The sequence below is a fragment of the Podarcis bocagei genome (genome assembly GCF_964188305.1).
Source record: "Podarcis bocagei genome assembly, chromosome: 18".
NCBI lineage: Eukaryota > Metazoa > Chordata > Lepidosauria > Squamata > Lacertidae > Podarcis > Podarcis bocagei.
Window position 1 is genome coordinate 12,305,605 of NC_138144.1, and position 21,002 is coordinate 12,326,606.

At 50.0% G+C, this 21,002-nt stretch overlaps 1 protein-coding gene across 1 annotated transcript; it reads left to right on the forward strand.

Annotated features, from left to right (window-relative positions):
* The first annotated feature begins 1,657 nt into the window (after positions 1-1,657).
* Positions 1,658-16,777, forward strand: THOP1 (thimet oligopeptidase 1). The gene is made up of 13 exons (XM_081177488.1): positions 1,658-1,792; positions 3,264-3,467; positions 4,443-4,591; positions 7,734-7,841; positions 8,297-8,399; positions 9,019-9,179; positions 9,668-9,803; positions 10,410-10,776; positions 11,703-11,904; positions 12,606-12,792; positions 13,632-13,760; positions 14,422-14,558; positions 15,433-16,777. The coding sequence occupies exons 1-13, from the start codon at positions 1,777-1,779 to the stop codon at positions 15,589-15,591; spliced, it is 2,058 nt and encodes a 685-aa protein (XP_081033614.1). The 5' UTR covers positions 1,658-1,776; the 3' UTR covers positions 15,592-16,777.
* The last annotated feature ends 4,225 nt before the right edge of the window (positions 16,778-21,002 follow it).

The window sequence follows — 21,002 nt, forward strand, 5'->3', positions numbered from 1 at the left end:
CCCATTCTAGCAGAATAATATATGCACCCTTCAGCAACTTCCCTTCTATAACTTCCTTTTGAAATCTAGAAGTAGTATAACTATATCCTTTCTTATTGTCTTCTTTGTATATCTCGTGTAATTGCCTGTAATGTAACCAACTCTGAAAATGATATTTTATTTCCTCATACTCTTTTAGCTTCCATTTTCCTTCTTGTTCCTTTAGTAAGTCACTGTATGTAAGCCACTTTCCTTTTTTACCAAGTGGCTTGAGCAGCAAAGCTTCAAGTGGTGAAAGCCACCAGGGTGTCTTCTGTTCTATCTTTATATCTCTCCCAAACCCTCATTAATGATTTCCTAATTATATGATTATCCTTTATGTACTTTTCCTTTCCCATACCATAGATATGCATGCCATCAAAATCTATTGTCATGACCTTCCAAATCCAATGCTCCTTGATTTTCCAGTTTTATCCAGTCCCTAATCCATACCAAACATGCAGCCTCATGATACAATTTAAGGTTTGGGAGGGCAAAACTGCCTCTTTCTTTTATATCTGTAAGTAACTTATGCTTTATCCTTGGCCTTTTGCCCGCCCCCCCCCCCCGATAAACTTTGAAATTTCCTTCTGCCATTTTTTAAGGCAATCATCTTTCACCATTACTGGGAGTGACTGGAAAAGAAATAGCATTTTTGGCAAAACATTCATTTTTACCGCTGCTATTTTTCTTAGCAGGGAAAGGTTCATTCTGCTCCATATTTCTAAATTTCTTTTTATCTCGAGCCACACTTTTTCATAATTGTCTTTGTAGATATTTATGTTTCTTGATGTCAACCATATCCCTAAATATTTGACCTTTTTAAGAACTTCTATCTCGATACTTTGCTCCTACTCTTTTTTCTCTTCTTCCTTCAGATTTTTAACTAATAATATAGTTTTCTTCCTATTTAATTTAAATCCTGCCACTTCCCCAAATTTCTGAATCTTTTCTATGACTCTAAGGAGAGAACTGTTGATGGAATCTTTCCAGGAGTTGGAGATGGCGTTTATAAGTGGTCCATGGAGATGGAGCGGATTTCCAGCCAACCTTCCAATTACGAAACGCTCCCGGTTCAGTGAGCAGCAGCAAAGGACGCCTTCCTTAAAAAAAATCACTCGGCACGTTTGACCTTTCTTATCTAACAACGAAACGTTCTCTCTTTCCGTTTCGTAGGTCTATGCTCCCTTTCCAGCAACTGAGGGCGGAAAGCAGGCGAGTCGCTGCTATGGGAGAGCGGTGGATTGTGGGAGCGGGAGGTGGAGCCTGCGCAAAGGCGGAGAAGCTGCCCCCGCCTTGGTCCGCTCCGGGCCCAAAGGGGATGCGGGAATCGAGTCTCTACAAGACGACTTCCGGCTCTCCATTGAAGAAAAGAGGCTTGCGGGCCCCTGAAGGGGCGGCCAGGGAGAGAAGCAGGGCCCCTTCCGCCTGCCACCTCCCTTAGAAAAGAAGAGCTTGCTTGTCCTCAGGGTTCTCAAGGAAGGACGCGCGCATATTCCTGCAGGACCCTCAGGGTCCCTTCCAATTCTATACGAGATTTTCTCCTTGTGGGCTTTGCAATGGGGGAAATCTGCGCATGCAAAGCAGGCGACAACCCCCCGCCCTCTGAGGTCGAGGTGGGCGGGGCCGCCTCCATTGGCCCCGCCCCATCCCATAATCCCCCTGGCTCTCCGCTCCCTCCCCCCCCCCGCCTGCCTCTGCTCTGGAAGCCTCCATGTGCTGAGCGGGAGCCGCAGGACTCGCCGCCGAGCAAAGCGGATGGCTCCTCCGACAGGTGATTTTGGGGGTGCAAAGCGGAGTCGGAGCTGCAGTAGGAAGGCCGGGAAGGGGGGTCTGGGACGGGGGGGGGTCAGAGCCAGGAAGGCTGGGGTCCCCCCCCATCTTCCCGTCTGGACTTGCCCGGGGGAATTTCAGCCTTGCCTGCCAACAAGCCTCCTTCCTTCCACCTCTCTCTCTGTCTTTCCACAGTTCACCGATTGGATATCTGTCTGCTATGCTTGAGGGGCGCAGGGCCTTCCCTTTCCCGCCAGGTCGCTCGTTGGCGCCCCGTCCTGGGTTGGGTGGGGTTGGCTGGCACCCTCCCTGCCGCCCTGGGAGTTGGCAGAGGAACAGAGGGGGGGGGGGAGCAGCCCAGGCTCGGCCGGGGCTGGGAGTGGGGAGGGAGCTCTGGGCTTATGCCCGGCACCGCTGAGCCCTTGAGGGGCACCAGATGCCGAGCATGAGCGATGTAGCCCAGGTTCCTTTTCTCACAGGGCCAAGCAGATGCCCCCAAAGGGGAACTCAGCCAGCAGGATTTGAACACAAGAGCGACTTTCCCCTTCCTTGTGTGGTTTCCAGCAACTGGGATTCAGAAGCAACTGGGGAGGCCAGAGCAGAGATATTGTGGCTAAGAGCCATTGACAGGGCATGAATTTGTCCAGTCCTCTTTTAAAGCAGTCTAGTTTGCTGGCTGCTGCTGCTTCCTTTGGCAGGGAGTTCCGCAGAACTGGAGGCACGGCAGAGCTATCCTGGCATTGTCCTCTCCATGAATTTGTCTCACCCTGTTTCTAAGCTGTCTAGGCTGGTGGGTGCCTCCTGGGGCGGAGAGTTCGGCAGATTCCCAGCCACTGATATTCAGATCCTACTAACCTTGGCAGTGGCGAGAAGCCCTTTATTTTACCATTCCTGCTTGCTTGATGCCCCCCCTCTGCCCCCTTTTTCAAAAAAAAAAAAAGTTTTCCAAATTTATAATAAACACAAAAGAAAAACAATACAATAGACAAACAAACATATATCTTAACTGTTAAAATCCCAATTTAAATAACATTGTTAAGTGACTTCCTCAGATCCCCCCTGTGTTTCCATAATACTCATTTTAGCAGTTTTCCAATATCCACTTTCAAATAGAATTAACTTATTCCATTAATATCTTTCTTTCTTTTCATAATGTTCTCAATCCATAATGTTATACAATCAATCTATTTTACTCCTAGGCCAATTTGGTACTTACAAGTAGTTCTACTTAAATTATGTTAGAATATCTAGCCAAATAGTCCTTAAATTTCTTCCATTCTTCTTGATGCTCCTCCTCCTCCTTCTGATCGCGGATTCTTCCAGTCAGGTCAGCCAGCTCCAAAAAGTCTACCAACTTCATCTGCCACTCCTCCACTGTTGGCATTTCTTGTAGCTTCCAATTTTTGGCTAACAAAATTCTTGCTGCAGTTGTGGCACACAAAAAGCCCCCTCTCTGCCCCTTCCCTACCCAGACAGCGCCATGGAGGCTGCAGCCCCCCCGTGCCCGGCCAGCCACCTCCGCTGGGACCTGACGGCCGCACAGATCCAGGACGCTACGGCCAAGCTGATCGAGAAGACCAAGCGGGTGTACGACACGGTGGGTGCCCTGGCGCAGGGCGACATCTCCTACGAGAACACGCTGGGCGCCCTGGCGGCCGTGGAGGTGGAGTACACGGGTAAGTCCAGAGGGGGCGCTGAAGGCGCATCATTTCCACACAATAGGAGTCCTGGAAGCTGTAGTTTGCTGGGAGTGCTGGGAGGTTCGGCACTGGGAGAAGCTGCGGTTACGGGGATTCTTTAGAGCCGGTGTGGTGTAGTGGTTAAGAGCGGTAGTCTCGTAATCTGGGGAACCGGGTTCGCGTCTCCGCTCCTCCACATGCAGCTGCTGGGTGACCTTGGGCCAGTCACACTTCTCCGAAGTCTCTCAGCCCCACTCACCTCCCAGAGTGTTTGTTGTCGGGGAGGAAGGGAAAGGAGAATGTGAGGCGCTTTGAGACTCCTTAAAGGGAGTGAAAGGCGGGATATCAAATCCAAACTCTTCTTCTTCTTCTTTGTGTGGATCTGCCTTATCCAATGCAATTCTTAAGGAGCCAAACCGATGCTAAGGATACAATAACCTTTCAAAAGTGTTTGTGGGAAGGGGTGGGGGAAAGGAAGATTCTTAATAATAATAATAATTAAATTTGTATGCTATTCATCTGTAGATCTCCGGGCAGTTAGGATATATAATTATGTATTGATTTGTATGTTTTCGCTCTAGTTTTTAGTATGTGTATTGTGTTTCTATCTTGTATTTTTATGGTGCAAGCCTCCTGGAGGTATACTGTTGGAAGGGACCCTAGGGGTCATCCAGTCCAACCCCCTGCAATGGAGGAAACCTTTTGCCCAAGCTGGGCCTCGAACCCATGACCCTGAGCTGAAAAGTCTCTTGCTGTACTGACTGAGGTATCCTCCTTTTGCTCTATGGATGGAGGACAGGAGACAAGAATGAAATGAAATGCACTAGGTTCCAGGGGGCTGGAGCCGTGATACTAAAAGCCCCATTGTTAGTCAAAGTGAGCGTAGCTCTGGGGCACAGGGTGCTCTCTGCATGGGTGGGTAGGGGGCCGAGAGGTTTGCCTGACAGCCACCTTTCCCTCTTCCCCTCCCAGTTCAGCGGAACATGCTAGACTTCCCGCAACACGTGTCTCCCTGCAAGGAGGTTCGTGCGGCCAGCACTGAGGCCGACAAGAAGCTCTCCGAGTTTGACGTGGAGATGAGCATGCGGCGGGACGTCTACCAGCGCATCATCTGGCTGCAGGTCAGGATGCAGGCGGCGCCCCAAAGTGGGGCGGGAAGGGGGCAGGACCAGTGCTAGAACTCCCCCAGGTGCCAGGCGCTTGCCCAGTTGCAACCATGGAGACTTCTCTGGGCACCAGTTTGACATCTCCCTCTGGCTGGTCTCTCCAGGTTTCTTTTTTAATTTTTTTTTTTTTAAAAATTGAATGTTACATTTTTTTCATCCTCAGAACCATTATTTCAAAAACAAAATACATTACAAATCCTCAACACCCCCCCCCCCCGGTGACTTCCCTCAACTTTATTTTCTGGTTTTTTGGCATATTATATTTCCCTGCTTATTGGTTATTTCTTATTCTTTAAAATTTTTAAAGGAATTATTATTCTCTTATCATTTTAACATCCTATTTCTATTTCACATTTCCTATGTTGATTGCAAGTGTTTAATCAAACCTTGCAAGTGAGTCCATTTCTTTACATTGATTCTGTAAAGTTTATATAAATGGTTCCCATTCTTTCTCAAAATCTCTATTGTCTTTGTCTTTCCATTAGTTTTGCCATTTTGGCGTATTCCGTCAGTTTCCCTTGCCATTCTTCTTTAGCTGATATTTCAGCACTTTTCCTTATTTGTCAGGCTTCCTCAACCTCAGCCCTCTAGATGTTTTTTGGCCTACAACTCCCATGATCCCTAGCTAGCAGGACCAGTGGTCAGGGGTGATGGGAATTGTAGTCTCAAAACATCTGGAGGGCTGAGGTTGAGGAAGCCTGATCTTTGTGCTAGCAACATCCTAGCCATAGTTGTAGCATACATGAAAAGTTTTTTCTTCTCTTTCAGCAAATCTTGACCTGAAATGCCTAACAAAAAGGCTTCTGGGTTTTTCACAAAAGTTAGCGTGAACATTTTCTTCAATTCATTATAAATCATTTCCCAATATTTTTAAATTAGTTTACAATTCAACCACATATGAAAGAACGTACCCTCTTTTTCTTCACATTTCCAACATTTATTGGGGGAAATAATTAATTGCCTAGCACTTGCAGTTATATTAGAGATCGATGTTATTTTTATTATCTGTTGTTCTCCAGCATTACCTGACCTTTTCTGCTTCCAGGTTTCTTAAGCAAGTCAGCAGAAAAGGTCAGGTAATGCTAGAGAACAACAGATAATAAAAATAATATCGATATAACTGCAAGTCCTAAGCAATTATTTCCATGAAACTTTACACACATCTAACTTTCTAAGTAAAACTAAATTGTATTAATTTAACCAACTCATTTTTGTGCTGTCAGGCCTCACAGATGCCTGTTTTGCTATTCAGGCATCTGTATCCTAGAAGGGACCCCCAGGGGTCATCCAGCCCAAACCCTCACAATGCAGGAATCTCAGCCAAAGGATCCCTGACAGAAGCCACCCAAGCTCTGCTTAGAAAACTCCAAGGAAGGAGAGTCCACCACTCAATCAATTTTTATTAAACTGATTTATATTTGGCCATTAGCCTAAATATTGGAGTTACACAAGTCAGGCATTTCAGCTTTCCAAAAATGAGGGGTGCTAAAAAATTGTAACATGAATTGGGAAATTGAAAGATATTCTTATTTTCCCTTTTCAGAAGGTAAAATGGAAAACGGAAATTCTTTGGTTTCCCGAAAGATGTTTTGGTGCTTCTTCATCTAACCTAGAGTTGCCTAGCTAAATGTTGTCCAATACATAGAAATCGTTAAAAATGACTGCTGAGTCTGGGAGTTATATGGTAGATTATTTAAATTATTTATTATTAGAATTACTTGGTTTTACCTGACATTTTTAGAAGGCAAAGAGGATACTTAGGAAGTAAAATTTCTCTAAAAATGATTGCTGTATATTTGCTGAGTCTGGGAGTTATATGGTATTATGTTTGTTTGTTGTTTTGCGTTCCATAAACTTTTCAGATGGTAAAATGGATGTTCTTTGGTTTTCCAGAAGCAGTTTTGGTGTTTCTTGGTCAACCACAAAAATACAAGCAGATTTGCTCACACCCAAAACCCTGTTTTTTAAAGACCCCTCCCTGAAGAAATTTGCAAAAATTAAGTTTAAATCAGCTTTTCATATGGAAGCATGAGGACTAGAGTCTTGCTTTATTGGTAGGCTTCAGGCTGCAGCTCCGTTTACAGAAATTAAGTTTTGCCCTACCACGAGCTTTAAAATCTGCAGGTGCATCAAGTGAACTGGGTGTAGGTGTTGCTCTCAGCCCTCGGGGCAGAGCTGGTGTGTGGCAGCAGTGCAGAGCGTGGGCTGTGAACCTGGAAAATCCAGTTTGCAAAGCAGCTCTCCTCTGAAGATCCATCTTCGCCCTTTGGCTGGGTAGGCTCAGAGCTCCTGACCAACTTTTCTCAACCTTATGGAGATGAAATAATAATAATAATTAATAATAATAGCTGTTATTACCATTGTTGTAAGTCCTGGCCTATTTTCTGAACTGCTTTAAGTGGTTTAGAGGTGAAATAATAACAACAACAATTATTATTAGTAATACAGTGGTACCTTGGTTCTCAAACTTAATCCGTTCCAGAAGTCCGTTCCAAAACCAAAACGTTCCAAAACCAAGGCATGCTTTCCCATAGAAATTAATGCAAAACAAATTAATCCCTTAAAAACAACCCCTAAAACAGCAATTTAACATGAATTTCACTATCTAACGAGACCATTGATCCATAAAATGAAAGCAATAATCAATGTACTGTACTATAAAATAAATAAGACAGTATTGCAGATGATAAAAATGAAAATTAATTTTTTTCTTACCTGCACTGATGACAGTCATTGTTTGGAAGGGGGGCTTTTATCCATTTCTGCAGAGACACAGTCGATCAGGAGCTGAACTGGGTTCCACACAGTCAGCAAAACAAATGAACCCAAAAAGGCTCAAAAACAAAAATGCAAAATAAATAGCAAAAACAAAAGTGCCAAACTTAATCCGTTTGTGAAGTCTGTTTGACTTCTGAAATGTTCGGAAACCAAGGCACGGCTTCTGATTGGTGCAGGATCCCCAGAAACAATAGCCAACAGTTGTATTGCATGTTCAGCTTCCAAAAAACGTTCGAAAACCAGAACACTTTCTTCCGGGTTTTTGGAGTTTGAGAACCAAGGTACCATTGTAATTATTTGATTTGTTGCTTCCTTACAGGAGAAGCTGGAGAACACCTCCCTGAAGCCGGAAGCGAAGAGATACCTTGAGCGTCTGATCAGGCTGGGCCGGCGGAGTGGCCTCCATCTCCCCGAGGAGACGCAGGAGGTGGGAGACATTTGCCCGGGGGGGGGCCCTGAGGGTCTACCAGGGGTACTGCTGGACTCAAGAGGCAAATCCGTGGCTCCTCTTGGGGAGGCTTGGAAGCGAAGGGAACGGAGCTGGCCGAACGCTGCAATTCCTGCCTTGCAGTGGGTTGGACTGGATGACCCTTGGGGTCCCTTCCAGCCCCCCATTCTCTCATCCCACCGGGGCTGGAGGGACGCCCCTGTCAGGTCGAAAGAGGCCTGGGAAGATGATGCACAGCCTGAGACGAGGGACCCCTTCTTCCTCTCGTGGATTCACGGGAGGCCTTTTAGCGAGTAAACTGCCCTGCGTGGATCGTGGGAATACGTGGGATCGGGAACCAGGGGTGCGGGCGGGGGGGGGGGGAGTTGTTGGGGGGAAGCCAACTCGGCTCGGGGCCTTTCCTGCCTCCAACCCCATTTCCCCCTTTCGCCCAGAAAATCAAAGAGATAAAAAAAAGGCTGAGCGTCCTCTGCATCGACTTCAACAAGAACCTCAACGAGGACACGACCATCCTGCCCTTCTCCCGGGAAGAGCTGGGTAAGGGCGGGGCAACGGGTGTCCCTTGGGTGCCATTGGGGGCAAAGTGGGTTGGACTAGATGACCCTTGGGGTTCCCTTCCAACTCTACCTTTCCATGATTCTACATATCTGGGATAGCTCATTCGGTAGAGCAGGAGACTCTTAATCTTGGGGTTGTGGGTTCAAAACCCACCTTAGGCAAGATTCCTGCCTTGCAGGGGGTTGGGCTGGATGACCCTCGGGGGTCCCTTCCAACTCAAAGCCAGGCCCAATAATTTTCTCAACCGTTCCTCCCAGGTATGCATAGAAATAATTTTAAATACTTGTTGTTAGATCACAGATTAATGTTAATTTGCTTAGAAAGGGTAAATGATTGCCAAGTACTCGCCATTATATTACAGTTTCATTTTGTCATTTTTCAGAGGATACAATCTCCAGAAGCAGATTAAGTGTATAAAAGCATCAGTGCATAGCGTAATAATAAAATAATCCCAGTAACCCAATAATGGACGCCAGGCGCCATGAAGCCTGCAATCCTCACATGAAACTTGTACAGTTAAAGCGTCTAGTCCTCTGTGAGGCTCACCCCATGGGCCCCTTTGCCCGCCACCCATGGGTGCCCTTGTCCTTCCTTGCAGGGGGTCTCCCTGAGGACTTCCTGAGTTCCCTGGAGAAGACGGAGGAGGGGAACCTGAAGGTGACCCTGAAGTACCCCCACTATTTCCCCCTGATGAAGAAGTGCCACGTTCCAGAGACGCGGAGGCTGGTGGAGAAGCAGTTCAACTCCCGCTGCAAGGAGGTAGAAGGCAGCACAAACCAAACAAATAAACGCCTTTTCTGCTCTCTGCTCAGAGAACGGCTCCCTTTCTCCCTGCATATCTCTGCTGTCACATGAAAACTCGGCAGGGACTCATTTCAGCAAACTTGCAATCCAAATTTTGTCCCTCGCTCTTTAAAAGCCGTCTGAGTTGGTGTCCTGTGGCAGTGAGTTCCGCAGATGGACCCTGTGCCGTTTCGCCCGCCCTGACCCTCCTGGCGTTCCGCTTCCTTGCATGTCACGAGTTCGAGTTTACGATACAGGGAGGAAAACCTCCCTGCACGATTCCATTTTCTTTGTTGAGGGTTTTGCTGCAGCCTCGTGTTTCCTTACATTTCTCAGAATGCCTGTTTCTCCATGTAGTTGATGATAAAGGCCTTTTCTGAAAGGGGGGGGGAATAAAAGGGGCTCCTTTGCAGTCTCCCCCCCTGGCTGCCTCACCGCCTCCCCCCTCCCTCCGGTTGCCACAGGAGAACTGCCTGATCCTGAAGGAACTGGTGGATCTGCGGGCGAAGAAGGCGGCTCTGCTGGGATTTGAGACGCACGCCGACTTCGTCCTGGAGATGAACATGGCCAAGGACTGCCAGACGGTGGCCGCTTTCCTGGGTATGGCGTTTCTGCAGATGGCGAGTACATGGCTTCAGCCCCAAAGAAAGCGGGGCGGTTGAAGGGTCTCCTAGGACTGCAGAGGTGGAAGGGACCCCAGGGGGTCATCTATCCCAACCCCCTGCAAGGCAGGAATCTCCGCTAAAGAATCTGGAAAAACCTCCAAGGAAGGAGCGGCCTTCCAATAGGTGCAAGGAAGTCTCTCCATTGTTTGTGTTTCTTATTTGCGTGTTTAGAAAACCTTTGACTTAAATTCTTTATTAACAATAGTTATTTTTGAAAGCCAGAGGAGGTTCACAGACCCCTGCCTGGAGCTTCTTTTCTGCTCCGGAGGGCAGGACCCGAACCAACGGATTCAGAAGGTGGTGGACTCTGCTTTGGAGGATTTTAAGCAGCTCTCCATCAGGGATTCTTTTGCTGAGATTCTTGCCTCGCAGGGGGTGGGTCTAGATGTCCCCTGGGGGTCCCCCAACCTTCCATTCTGGGGTTCTGTGGACCCTGGGGTGTCTGTGGTTCTTCGGCCGAGCTTCCTGCCCAGCACAGGGTTGGTCTGGATGACTCCCGGGGACCCTGCAACCCTCCCGCACTCTCCCCCCCCCCCCGTAGATGAGCTGGCGGCCAAGCTGCGCGTGCTGGGTGAGCAGGAGCGGGCCCTGATGCTGTCCCTGAAGCGCCAGGAGTGCGAGCAGCGCGGCCTGCCCTTTGACGGTTGCCTCCATGCCTGGGACCTGCGCTTCTACATGAACCGGGTTCAGGAGACGCTTTACCAGGTGGACCAGAACCTTCTCAAGGAGTTCTTCCCCATGGAGGTGGTGACGGCCGGCCTGCTGGGTATCTACCAGGAGTTGTTGGGGCTCACCTTCCGCCTGGAGGAGGGGGCTCCCGCCTGGCACCCCGACGTCCAGCTCTACGCCGTGCAGGACGCCCACTCCGGCCAGGCCGTCGGGAAGTTCTACCTCGACCTCTACCCAAGGTGAGTCCCAGGGGGCGAAGGGTCAAAGAGTGTGCAGAAGGTCCCAGGTCCAGGGCTTCTAGTCTTCATGGGCCAGCAGCCCGTAGAGCCAAAGAATCTGGGTAGACTGCCTCTGCAGCTGGAGGCTCCATAGTAAGAACCCGGGGGCTGGATCAGCCCAGCAGCCCAACATCCTGACCTCACAGCAGCAAAATGCCCATGGAACAGAGGAATCCAGAGTTGCTGTCTCTGGAGCTGGAGGCTCCAGAAAAGAGCTTTGCTGCTGGACCAGACCCGAAGGGGGCCCAGCCGGCCTGGCCTCCTGTCCTCACAGTGGCCAGGTGCCCCCAAAGACCCAGGATTCCAGATCGACTGCCTCTGGAGCTGGAGGCTCCTTCAAGGCATCCGAAGACACCCGCCACTGGCACCCTGGTCCCAAAGTAGCCGACCAGATGCCCTCCAAGGGAAGAATTTTGGTTGCTCTGTTAATAGCTAAACAGCAATTGTTTCATCAGTGATTTGTAATTGCTTCACTGATGATTTGTTACTTATTTTCTAAGATTTGTGCTGCATTTAGGATGTTATTTTACATGTTCACCAGTTAATGGTTGTAAAAGGTTAGGGATTCATCAGGATGGGAATTGGCAAAGAAATAAAATCTAGCAATCAGTCCAGAAGCCCGCAAGGGGTCCTGAGCACACCAGCCCTGTCCCCAGCTGCCGTCCCCGCCTTCTGGTTCCCCAGGGCAGAGAGGTTCTGCCATCCCAGGAGGCCTCGCAAGGAAGAGCCTGGCTGCCGCCTCGGGCCAAAGTCCAGCTGGAGTCCAGATAGACTGTCCTTGGCCCCGGAGGCTCCAGCCCCAAGAGAGTATCAGAAGTGCATCGTGGGAAGGGACCCCCAGCCCAGCCGGCTGCTCTGCCACAGGCTCTCCTTTGTCCCCGGAGCAGGGAGGGGAAGTATGGCCACGCAGCCTGCTTTGGTCTGCAGCCCGGCTGCCTTCTCCCCGACGGCAGCCGCCAGATTTCGGTGGCAGCCATGGTGGCCAACTTCACGAAGCCCACGCAGGACGCGCCTTCGTTGCTGCAGCACGACGAGGTGGAGACCTACTTCCACGAGTTTGGGCACGTCATGCACCAGCTCTGCTCGCAGGTGAGAGGCCGACCCGGGAGCCCTTGGCCTCGGTCTTCTGGGCTGGAAAATGGGTCCGAGGTCAAGTTGCTGGATTTTCCAACCTTTGAAAATGAGGGGTGCTAGAAAGCGGTGAAGCAACCTGGGATTGGAAAGGTATTTGGGCTAAATTAGTGTGATTTAGTGTTGCCTGTTGGGTAAGACGTGTGAAACAGGGTGTAGGAATCATTAAAAATGATTGCCAAGTATTGAATGGCAGAGTTGGAAGGTACATCACAAGGTCATCTAGTCCAACCCCATGCAGGTACACAAGTATCCATAGCAGGTGGCCCCCCACGGTAGCGTCACATAGTGGTTAGAGTGTTGGACTAGGTCCTGGAAGTGACCAGAGCTCAAATCCCCCCCCCACTCAGCCTTGAAGCCCACTGTGTGACCTCTCAGCCTAGTCTGCCTCACATGGTTCTAGGGATGAAAACAGGACAAAGACTTGGGAGAGACCGGGGTTCGAATTCCCCCACCTTGGTCATGAAGCTTAATGACTAACCTTGGAGTTAGTCAGAGCCTCTCTCTCAGCCCCAACCTGCCTCACAGTGTTGTGGTGTCGATTAAATGAGGCCTGAGTGAGACCAGGGTTCAAATCCTTAGCCAGGAAGCTCACTGGGTAACTTTGAGGACAGTCCTGCAGCCCTTTGCTCAGCCGCTTCTTCTCTGCCCTTGGACAGGCGGACTTTGCCATGTTCAGTGGGACCCACGTGGAGAGGGACTTCGTAGAGGCTCCATCGCAGATGCTGGAGAACTGGGTGTGGGAGAAGGAGCCCCTGCGGCGGATGTCCACGCACTACAAGAACGGCATGCCCATCCCAGACCAGCTGCTGGAGAAGCTCATCAAGTCCCGACAGGCCAACACAGGTAGGCAGCGTCCCCAGGTGGCTGCATGGGAAGGAGCAATAACACCTGCAAAAGCATGCCTGGAATCGTAGCATTGGAGGGGGCCCAGGGGGGTCATCCATCCAACCCCCCTGCAAGGCAGGAATATTTTGCCCAACGCAAGATTCAAACCCACAACCCTGAGATTAAGAGTCTCAGGTTCTACTGACTGAGCTCTCCCGGATCAAAAGCTTATCAATAAAAAATAACTTGCTGGGAAAGAATCTTGGATGCTGAACTATCCATTAGCTTTCTTTCTCCATTTAAAACATATGTATGTGTGTACTAATTCAAATTAAATCCTTTTGATGCATAATAGCAGCACCATACAGATAAGCAAGGAAATATCCCCTTTAACCCAGAAGCCGGTGTTTAGGCAATACATGCAAAACTGATTAGTTTATTTTGCTTTATTTATTTATTTATTTATTTATTTATTTATTTATTTATTTATTTAATAGTTTATTTTGCTAGCTTTATTTATTTATTTATTTATTTATTTATTTATTTATTTATTTATTTATTTATTTATTTATTTATTTATTTATTTATTAGTTAATCAGCTCCCGCATCCCAGACTCCTCTTCATAAAGAAGGCAACACACAGTTTCTGGGAACCAGGAAGTTCCTAACCCAAAGCGAGTCCTCTAGCCTTTGTTCTTAGCTTTTTGAACCTTCCTTTGGTTTAATTCAGTTGTTGGCTCCCCCCCCCCCCCAGAACTGGATGGGCCAAAAGGCTCCCTGGCCATATTTGGGGCAGGGGATGGGGACCCCAGAGCCCCCTGCCCCACTTTCTCCTTTTCCTCCTCCTCTCTCCCCAGGACTCTTCAACCTGCGGCAGATCGTCCTGGCCAAGGTTGACCAGGCTTTGCACACACAGATGGACGCCGACCCTGCGGAGGAGTACGCCCGGCAGTGTGACAAGATCCTGGGCGTCCCTGCAACCCCAGGTAGCGGGCAGAGGAGGCTGCGGGGAACAGCTAAATCTGGTCAAGATCAGTGCAGTTTAGAAATCTGGTCAGATTCCGTGCCGCTTTGAAAGGTTTCACCTGCCCTCTTAATCCCAATGGGGCCTGATGCTATCCTCCTCTTTGGTCTTGGGTGGCAATCTTTTGTTTTTACTTGTTTTAGTCTTCCTTGACTTTTTTTCCTTTTGCCATTCCAATGTTTCCTTTTGGTCAAAGTTCTATTATCATATCCTTTCATGGTGTGGGTCCGTGAGAATGACGCATGGAAAAGAAAAGATGGAGAACTAAACCGCAAAATGGGCACGTAGGGGAAGTTTCGTTGCAGAGGGTGAAAGCAGCCGAGTCCCAGTGAAGGAAGACCATCCACGTAGTCAGAGTGTGTGTCACAAAGGAATGCCAAACCATAGAAGCACCACCTGTAGGTTCTAGTCCTCACTGACCTCCTTTTCTCCATTACATTTTCTCTTCCAGGGAGATTCTGTGGTGGGATTTGGGCTGTTTCCCATGGAGATGCAATGCCCCACGCAGACTATTGGTTGGACTAGATGGCCCTTGGAGGTCCCTTCCAACCCGACAATTCTGTGTCTAAGGGAAGGGTCCCCCAAGGCTCTCCTAACCTTCTCCCTGCATTGCCCCTTGCAAGGTACGAACATGCCGGCGACGTTTGGCCACCTGGCAGGGGGCTACGATGCCCAGTACTACGGCTACCTCTGGAGCGAGGTCTACTCCATGGACATGTTCTACACCCGCTTCAAGAAAGAAGGCGTCATGAACCACAAGGTAGGCAGGGAGCCCTCTGTTCCCATCGCCTCTCGTCCTTCAAGCCTCTGCTGCTTGTGCATAGGCAACCAGAGCTGCCTGTGTCGCTCACCTGCCAGCCAAGAGCCTGGAATGGCCTTCGCCAAGCACTGGGTCCCGGGGAACTCCCTGCCACTGGGGATCAAAGTGAAAACCCTTCTACTCCACCAGGACTATTACAGTTAACAGTGGTGAATGGACAACCATGTTTAACTTTATGAAGTTATATGAAACAGCCTTATGCATTTTTTATATATAACAACAACAAAACAACAAACAACAAAATAATAATAATAATAATAATAATAATAATAATAATAATAATAATAATAATTTATTATTTGTACCCAGCCCATCTGGCTGGGTTTCCCCAGCCACTCTGAGCGGCTTCCACAAAGACAAAAAATACACTAAGATGTCACACATTAAAAACTTCTCTGAGCAGGGAAGTTTATATAAATAAATTTTATTAAGGTTAGAAGAGAAAAATACAAAACAATATCTTTCCCCCTAGGTACAATAAAAGCATAAAAAGTGGGGCAGAAAGAAATAAAAAGAGTAGAAAAGTGGGGGGGGGGGAGAAATCAGCAGTGTGCAAACACTTTTATGCCGGAGAAGGCGGAGCCTCGGCACCCGCTGCTTTTCCCACTGCATGTCCCGGAAGTGGCAGCTTCTTGCACGGCTTCTCAGGAGCTTCTGGACTCTCCTTCCCTGGAGGTGTTTCAGGGGCCGCCTGTCTTGGATGCTTGAGCTGAGATTCCTGCATTGCCGGGGGTTGGGCTGGATGACCCCTGGGGGCCCCTTCCAACTCTTGAGTCTCTGATTTTGACCCGGCTTCTCTCTGGCTCCTTTCTAGGTGGGCATGGACTACCGGAACTGCATCCTGCGTCCCGGCGGCTCCCTCGATGCCTCCGACATGCTGCTCCGCTTCCTTGGCCGGAATCCCAGGCAGGATGCCTTCCTGGCCAGCAAGGGTCTTGCCGCCGACCCCACCAGCCCCCCCTCGTCCTGCTGAGACCTCCCCCTGCCCGCTTCCCGGCTGGGGGGCACTTGCAAGTCCTGCCTGGCGGCCTGCTTGTAGAAATAGCCTTGGGAGTGGGGGGGGGTCCTCCTGGTTCTGGAGGGAAGGGGGTCTCTCGGCTTCCTGATTCCCTCCTTGGCCCACCCCCAGAGTCCCAACAAACAAAATTTCTCTAAACCCATCTGACTCCTTTGCTCCCCCCCCCCCCGAGAAAATATAGTTTGCAAGGAAAAGGATTGTGCTTTTAACAATTGGTTTGGAGCTCTGATTCTTTCCTGCCCTTGGGCGGGGGCTGGAGTTTGCTGCCACTTGCAGTCAGGCTCCGGGCTTTCTGCCACTTCCAAGTGGATCCCTGGCCTAGATCAGTCAGATCCAGGGCTCTTGTAGAAGTCTAAAGCAGAGTTGCTGAAGGCAAGACAGGAAAGTGCTGCCCTGCCCTGTGTCTTCTGCTGCAGCCCCTTCTCCTCAATTTTCCTGCAGGGGACACTCAATCGCAGAGGCACCCCCTGGGTTTGCTGCCTCGTGAGAGCTCCAGCCGCAGCGCACAGCGTCTGATGGAAGGCTGCACACATTATTGCAGCGGGGGAGGGGGGCTCCTTTTTCCTTCCCTCCATTTCTCTGATTTCCATGGGGCTAAAATTATTCCTATTCTTGCTTTGACACCCTTCGGAATCGATCTTAAGCCCCAAATCTTAGCTCTGTGTATCAATTTAGCAGTGCAGGTTTGATGCAGTTTGCACAACCGTTCATTTGAAGCTGTTCTCAATGCTGGGTATTTTGGGGGGGGCAGGGAGCAAACCCCAGTTGACATCACCCCATGGGGTTTTGTGCAGCACAAAATGGCCCCTCTTCTCCAAAGGAGGGCAATCATCGCCTCTCAGGAAGCGGCCATCTATCAAATCAAAAGACCCTTACGGTTTTTAAGGCAGGACGGAAGCCATCGCGGTGCAGTGATCTGGTCTCAATTGAGATCCTGAAGGGGGGACCCCCCCCCCAATCTCTGCCTTGGCCCGGCCAGCCACTCCATGCAGCAGCTGTCTGGGCCCCCTGTTTTCATATCCGTCTAACATGGATTGCAGATCGAGTTCTCTCCTGGTCCTGGGGACACAACTCGTCTTCTTAGCAGCAGCAGCAGCCGGGGCTGAGGTTGGACGGCCAATAAAGGGTTTTTGAGATTTTCGTTTGGGGCTGGACTTGGCATTCTTGATGGAGGGGAGAAGGCAGCTTACAAAGGTGCTAGACCATGTTGTCTTGGGTGTGATTCTGTGGAGAGTGTTTGTGTGTGTGTGTAAGGGAGAAGAAAGAGAGAGAAGGAAGAAAGAGGGGAGCCTCTAAACCCCCAGATTGTCCGAGTTCCCCTCTTGTACTTCCTTGCAATAGACCTGATCCCCATGCACAGAGCACTGCGCCCTTTTCATAGAAGCGGGGTGCTGAGGGGGACCCCGAGTGTCATCCAGCCCAACCTGCTGCAATGTAGGTGTCTTGGCTCCAGCAGTGCCAGCTGCAATGCCCACCACTGCCCTTTAGGGGGCAGCCCGGGCACTTCCATGCGCTCCAGAGACATCTGAGGGGGGGGGGTGCTGTGCATCTTTTGTCTGCAAAGACCCAGATCTCTGAGGAGGGGAGGAGGTCGGCGTTAATTTTAGGCCAGGCTCCATTTACAAACAGTGTTTATTAAAAGCCAGAGGGGTGTTTCTTCGTGCACACAGGGGGGAGGATTAGGTTTGTGGCTGGAGCACCACTGTGCGCTGGAGTGGGCCTAGGGTGCCTTATTCTGGGCACGCAGACGGGGCTAAATTTGTCCCTGGGGTGGGGGTCAGATTCCTGGGCTGCCGGCCTCCTCGTCTGTCTCGCCTGCCTCTGGATGCCTTGCCCTTCCTAGCATTTTGGCCAAATCTCTGCGCTTCCACTCCTAGCATACCCCCCCCAAAACCCCCACTATTTTTGGCCCGTGGGTCTCCGCTTGCTGCTCTCCTTGGGGGGCCTTGCAATCATCTCCCGGCTTACATTTCATGCCTGGACCCCTGGAGATGGAAGAGTGGGGGGTGCTGGCAAGCGGGTGGGGGGTCCATATCAGGTCCAAAACAAGTGTGACCTTATTAGGGCACAGGATTGCAGCGGGGGGGGGGGGAGATTGTCCCCGCAATGTTGCCATGCCCTGCAGCTCCTTTTTGGCATCTTGGCCTCTTAAAACACCAAATTATTTTATTTTGGGTGAGGCTCCCTTGATTCCATCAGCCCCTCCAGCATTTCTCCTATAAAAATCAGGACATCCTCTCCATCAGGAAGCTTCTGGCACATTTGAGCTCACCACACACATTGGCATCACAGAATCGTAGAGTTGGAAGGGACCCCGAGGGTCATCTAGTCCAACTCCCTGCAAGGCAGGAATATGCAGCTGTCCCCCTGTGGGGATTGAACCGGCCACTGTGGCCTTGTCAGCACCAGGTTCCCACCAACAGAGCTGTCGTTCTGTCCTGGGCTACCTCTTGCAGTGAAGGAGCAGGCCAGAAATTGTAAAAAGCCCTCACCCTTCTTTCTGGGGCTGCTGTCAAGAATTGAACTGGCACCCTTCTGCAATGGAAAGCTGGCGTCTGTGTGGCCCTTGTGGGAACAGGGCGCTGGGCTAGATGGGCCCTTAATCTCAGGGTCGTGGGCTCGAGCCCCATGTTGGGCAAAAGATTCCTGCATTGCAGAGGGTTGGGCTGGATGACCCTCGGGGGTCCCTTCCATTCTATGATTTTGCAGGCTTTGGGGAGGGGGCTTTGCTGCATCTCTCCTCTTCCTGCCTTGAGCCCAAATGATTGTGTCTGCTCCTTTCTCCCCCATGCCTTTCTCTGGCTTAAATAGCAGGACCAAATTAACTGCACCCAGGCAGGAGTTCACAGGGTGGTGCAGGGGCAGCTTGGCCACCTGCTCTGTGTGCATAGAGAATGCATTGAAAGCACTGCATCACGGGGTTGGACTGGATGACCCTTGGGGGACCCTCCCAACTCTACAGTGCTGTTTCTATTTTTTTTAAAAAAAGATTTTTATTGAAGTTTCACAAATTATATAATATGATATGAATATGATTAGAAGGGACCAGCTGGTTAAAGGGGTACAGGTCGGAGCTAAACAGTACAAATTGAGAGCATTTGCAGATGATCTGGTACTTACGTTACAAGAGCCAGAATCTAGTACTAAAAGGGTATTAGAATTAATTCAAGAGTTTGGTCAAGTAGCAGGATTCAAATTGAATAAGTCAAAATTTAACAGCTATCGAAAAAGAGAGGTTTCAGAATGAGACAGGATTAACTCTGGTAAAGAAAGTGAAGTACTTGGGGATTAACATGACAGCTAAAAATATGAATTTACTTAAAGATAACTATGAGAAATGTTGGACAGAAGTGAAAAAAGATTTAGAGGTCTGGTCGAATTTGAAGCTTTCCTTGTCTGGTCGAATTGCGGTTATAAAGTGCTGTTTCTATGGAACTGCAGGTCCAGGAGTGAATCAGGTGCATCTCACTAGGGGGTGTGAAGGCCCTTGCCCCGTATGTGCCAGCCCAGGAGGCACCAAGCCCCCCACCAGCCCCCCCCCGACCAACAAATGTTGCCACGGATCCAGCAGCCGAGACTGGTGGGGTGGGGGACGAGGGACAGGGTCTCTGGCCTCCTTTTTAACCCAGAGAATGTTCAACGTCCCGCTGTGTCTGGTTGTACTTATTTCAGGGCAGCTGTAAACTCAGAACACATTTAGCAAAGTTTACTATCTGGGAACGGAAGGCATGGGCCGCGTCTGAGCCTGTTGGGTGCACAGAGCCCCACACCACATCCAGCCCAGGGCCCTGTCCTCACAGGGAACCTTGGGATCCCGATGGACTGCCTGTGGGCCTGGAGGTTCCATGAGAAGAGCCTGGTTGTGGGATCAGGCCAGAGAGGCTCTCTGCAGTGACATCTAAGCACCTAGGAATTGAGAGACTGCCTCTGGAGCTGGAGGGTCCATAGAAGACAATGTGGTCAAAGGGCAAGCCACCAAGCAGGACCCGAGTGCCAGGCACTGCCCAGTGCTTGTTTTCCATTGTCTAGTATTCAGTGGTAGACTGCCCCTGGGCTTGGAGGCTCTACTATCCCATCCTGGTCTCATTCAGAAGCATTTGCTGTCTCCAAGAGGGGAGGGTGAGTGCAGCCATCACGGCTGCATAGCTGCAGCTTCCAAGCTGGTCCCACCTGCGGTTTTGGCACCACACAGTGGAGGGCAAGGGGCAAGTCGGGGGGGGGCTGCAGTTACAGGGGGGAGGCGGCTGGTGGCTTGAGCAGGACGTGTCTCCCTGGGGTAGAAGCAGAAGGTCTTGGGTTTGATTCCTGACATCTCCTTGCCTGAAAGCCTGGACAGCTGCTGCTGGCCTGTGCAGACAATATGGAACCTGACTCCACAGCTTTGTGTTAAGACCATGAGAACCAGAATCTGTTTCCAAAGACAAGCTTGGTGGACAAGCACCTGGCTTTGCACACAGGTCCCGGGGTTGACTGTTGCTCCTCTGAAACCCCCAGAAAGATCCCGACCAAGACGGGGGGGGGGGCAGGGCCTGATCCTCAGTGGAGCAGCCAATGCACATGCCCCACAGCAGTCGCATTCCTGTGCTGTGTTTCCCCAGGAGGTGGTGACATGCTTGTCCCAAGGACATTGTCGCTCCTGGAGGTTTAATCTGCAAAGGGGGGGGGGCAGTGATGGCGGAGTGGCTTTTTTCCACAGAGGGTGCACGGCATCACCCTATAGAGCCAACAGCCAGAGAGGGCCCCACTTCTCTGCCAAGGAGGAAGGATGGGTTTGCCCACCTCCCAGAGGAAGCCAGTGGGGCAAAGATGCAGGGAGGGCATTCCCCCCTCCCATTGGTCTGTACTTTTGAGATTATGGGATGTCTGCAAATCCGCCCTTTAAGTCAGAACGCTGAGGACTTGAATCTTAGTAGACCTTTGGGAATAAATACAAGTTTGTCTTCAAAACAGGACTAGAATCTTGCTTTGCCCGAAAGTAAATGTTCAGAGAACCATAGAATGATAGATTTGGAAGGGACCCCAAGGGTCATCTAGTCCAACCCCCTGCAATGCAGGAACCATTTGCCCAATGTGGGGCTCAAACCTGCAAGCCTGAGATTAAGTCTCCTGACTGAGCTATCATAGCCAAGTGGCAGCTTGTTGGCCGGTCCTTTTGAGCCATCTCTGCTGGGCGGTGTAGACAATATGGAATGAGAGGCAGTGGACCTGGGAGAGACCTGGGTTCAAAACCCAACTCAGTTGTGTAGCCCCACCTTGGGGGCCAGTCGCTGGCTCTCAGCTTCACCTACCTCATAGGATTGTTGGGGGGACAAAACAGGAGAAAGAATCCTGAGTCACATGGTCTGAGTCACATGGCTTTAATTAAA

Excerpts from the sequence above, each read along its gene's own strand:
- THOP1 (XM_081177488.1), top strand. Across the intron at positions 9,180-9,667 it reads TCAACTCCCGCTGCAAGGAG|GAGAACTGCCTGATCCTGAA; the intron begins GTAGAAGGCAGC and ends CGGTTGCCACAG. Across the intron at positions 11,905-12,605 it reads TGCACCAGCTCTGCTCGCAG|GCGGACTTTGCCATGTTCAG; the intron begins GTGAGAGGCCGA and ends GCCCTTGGACAG.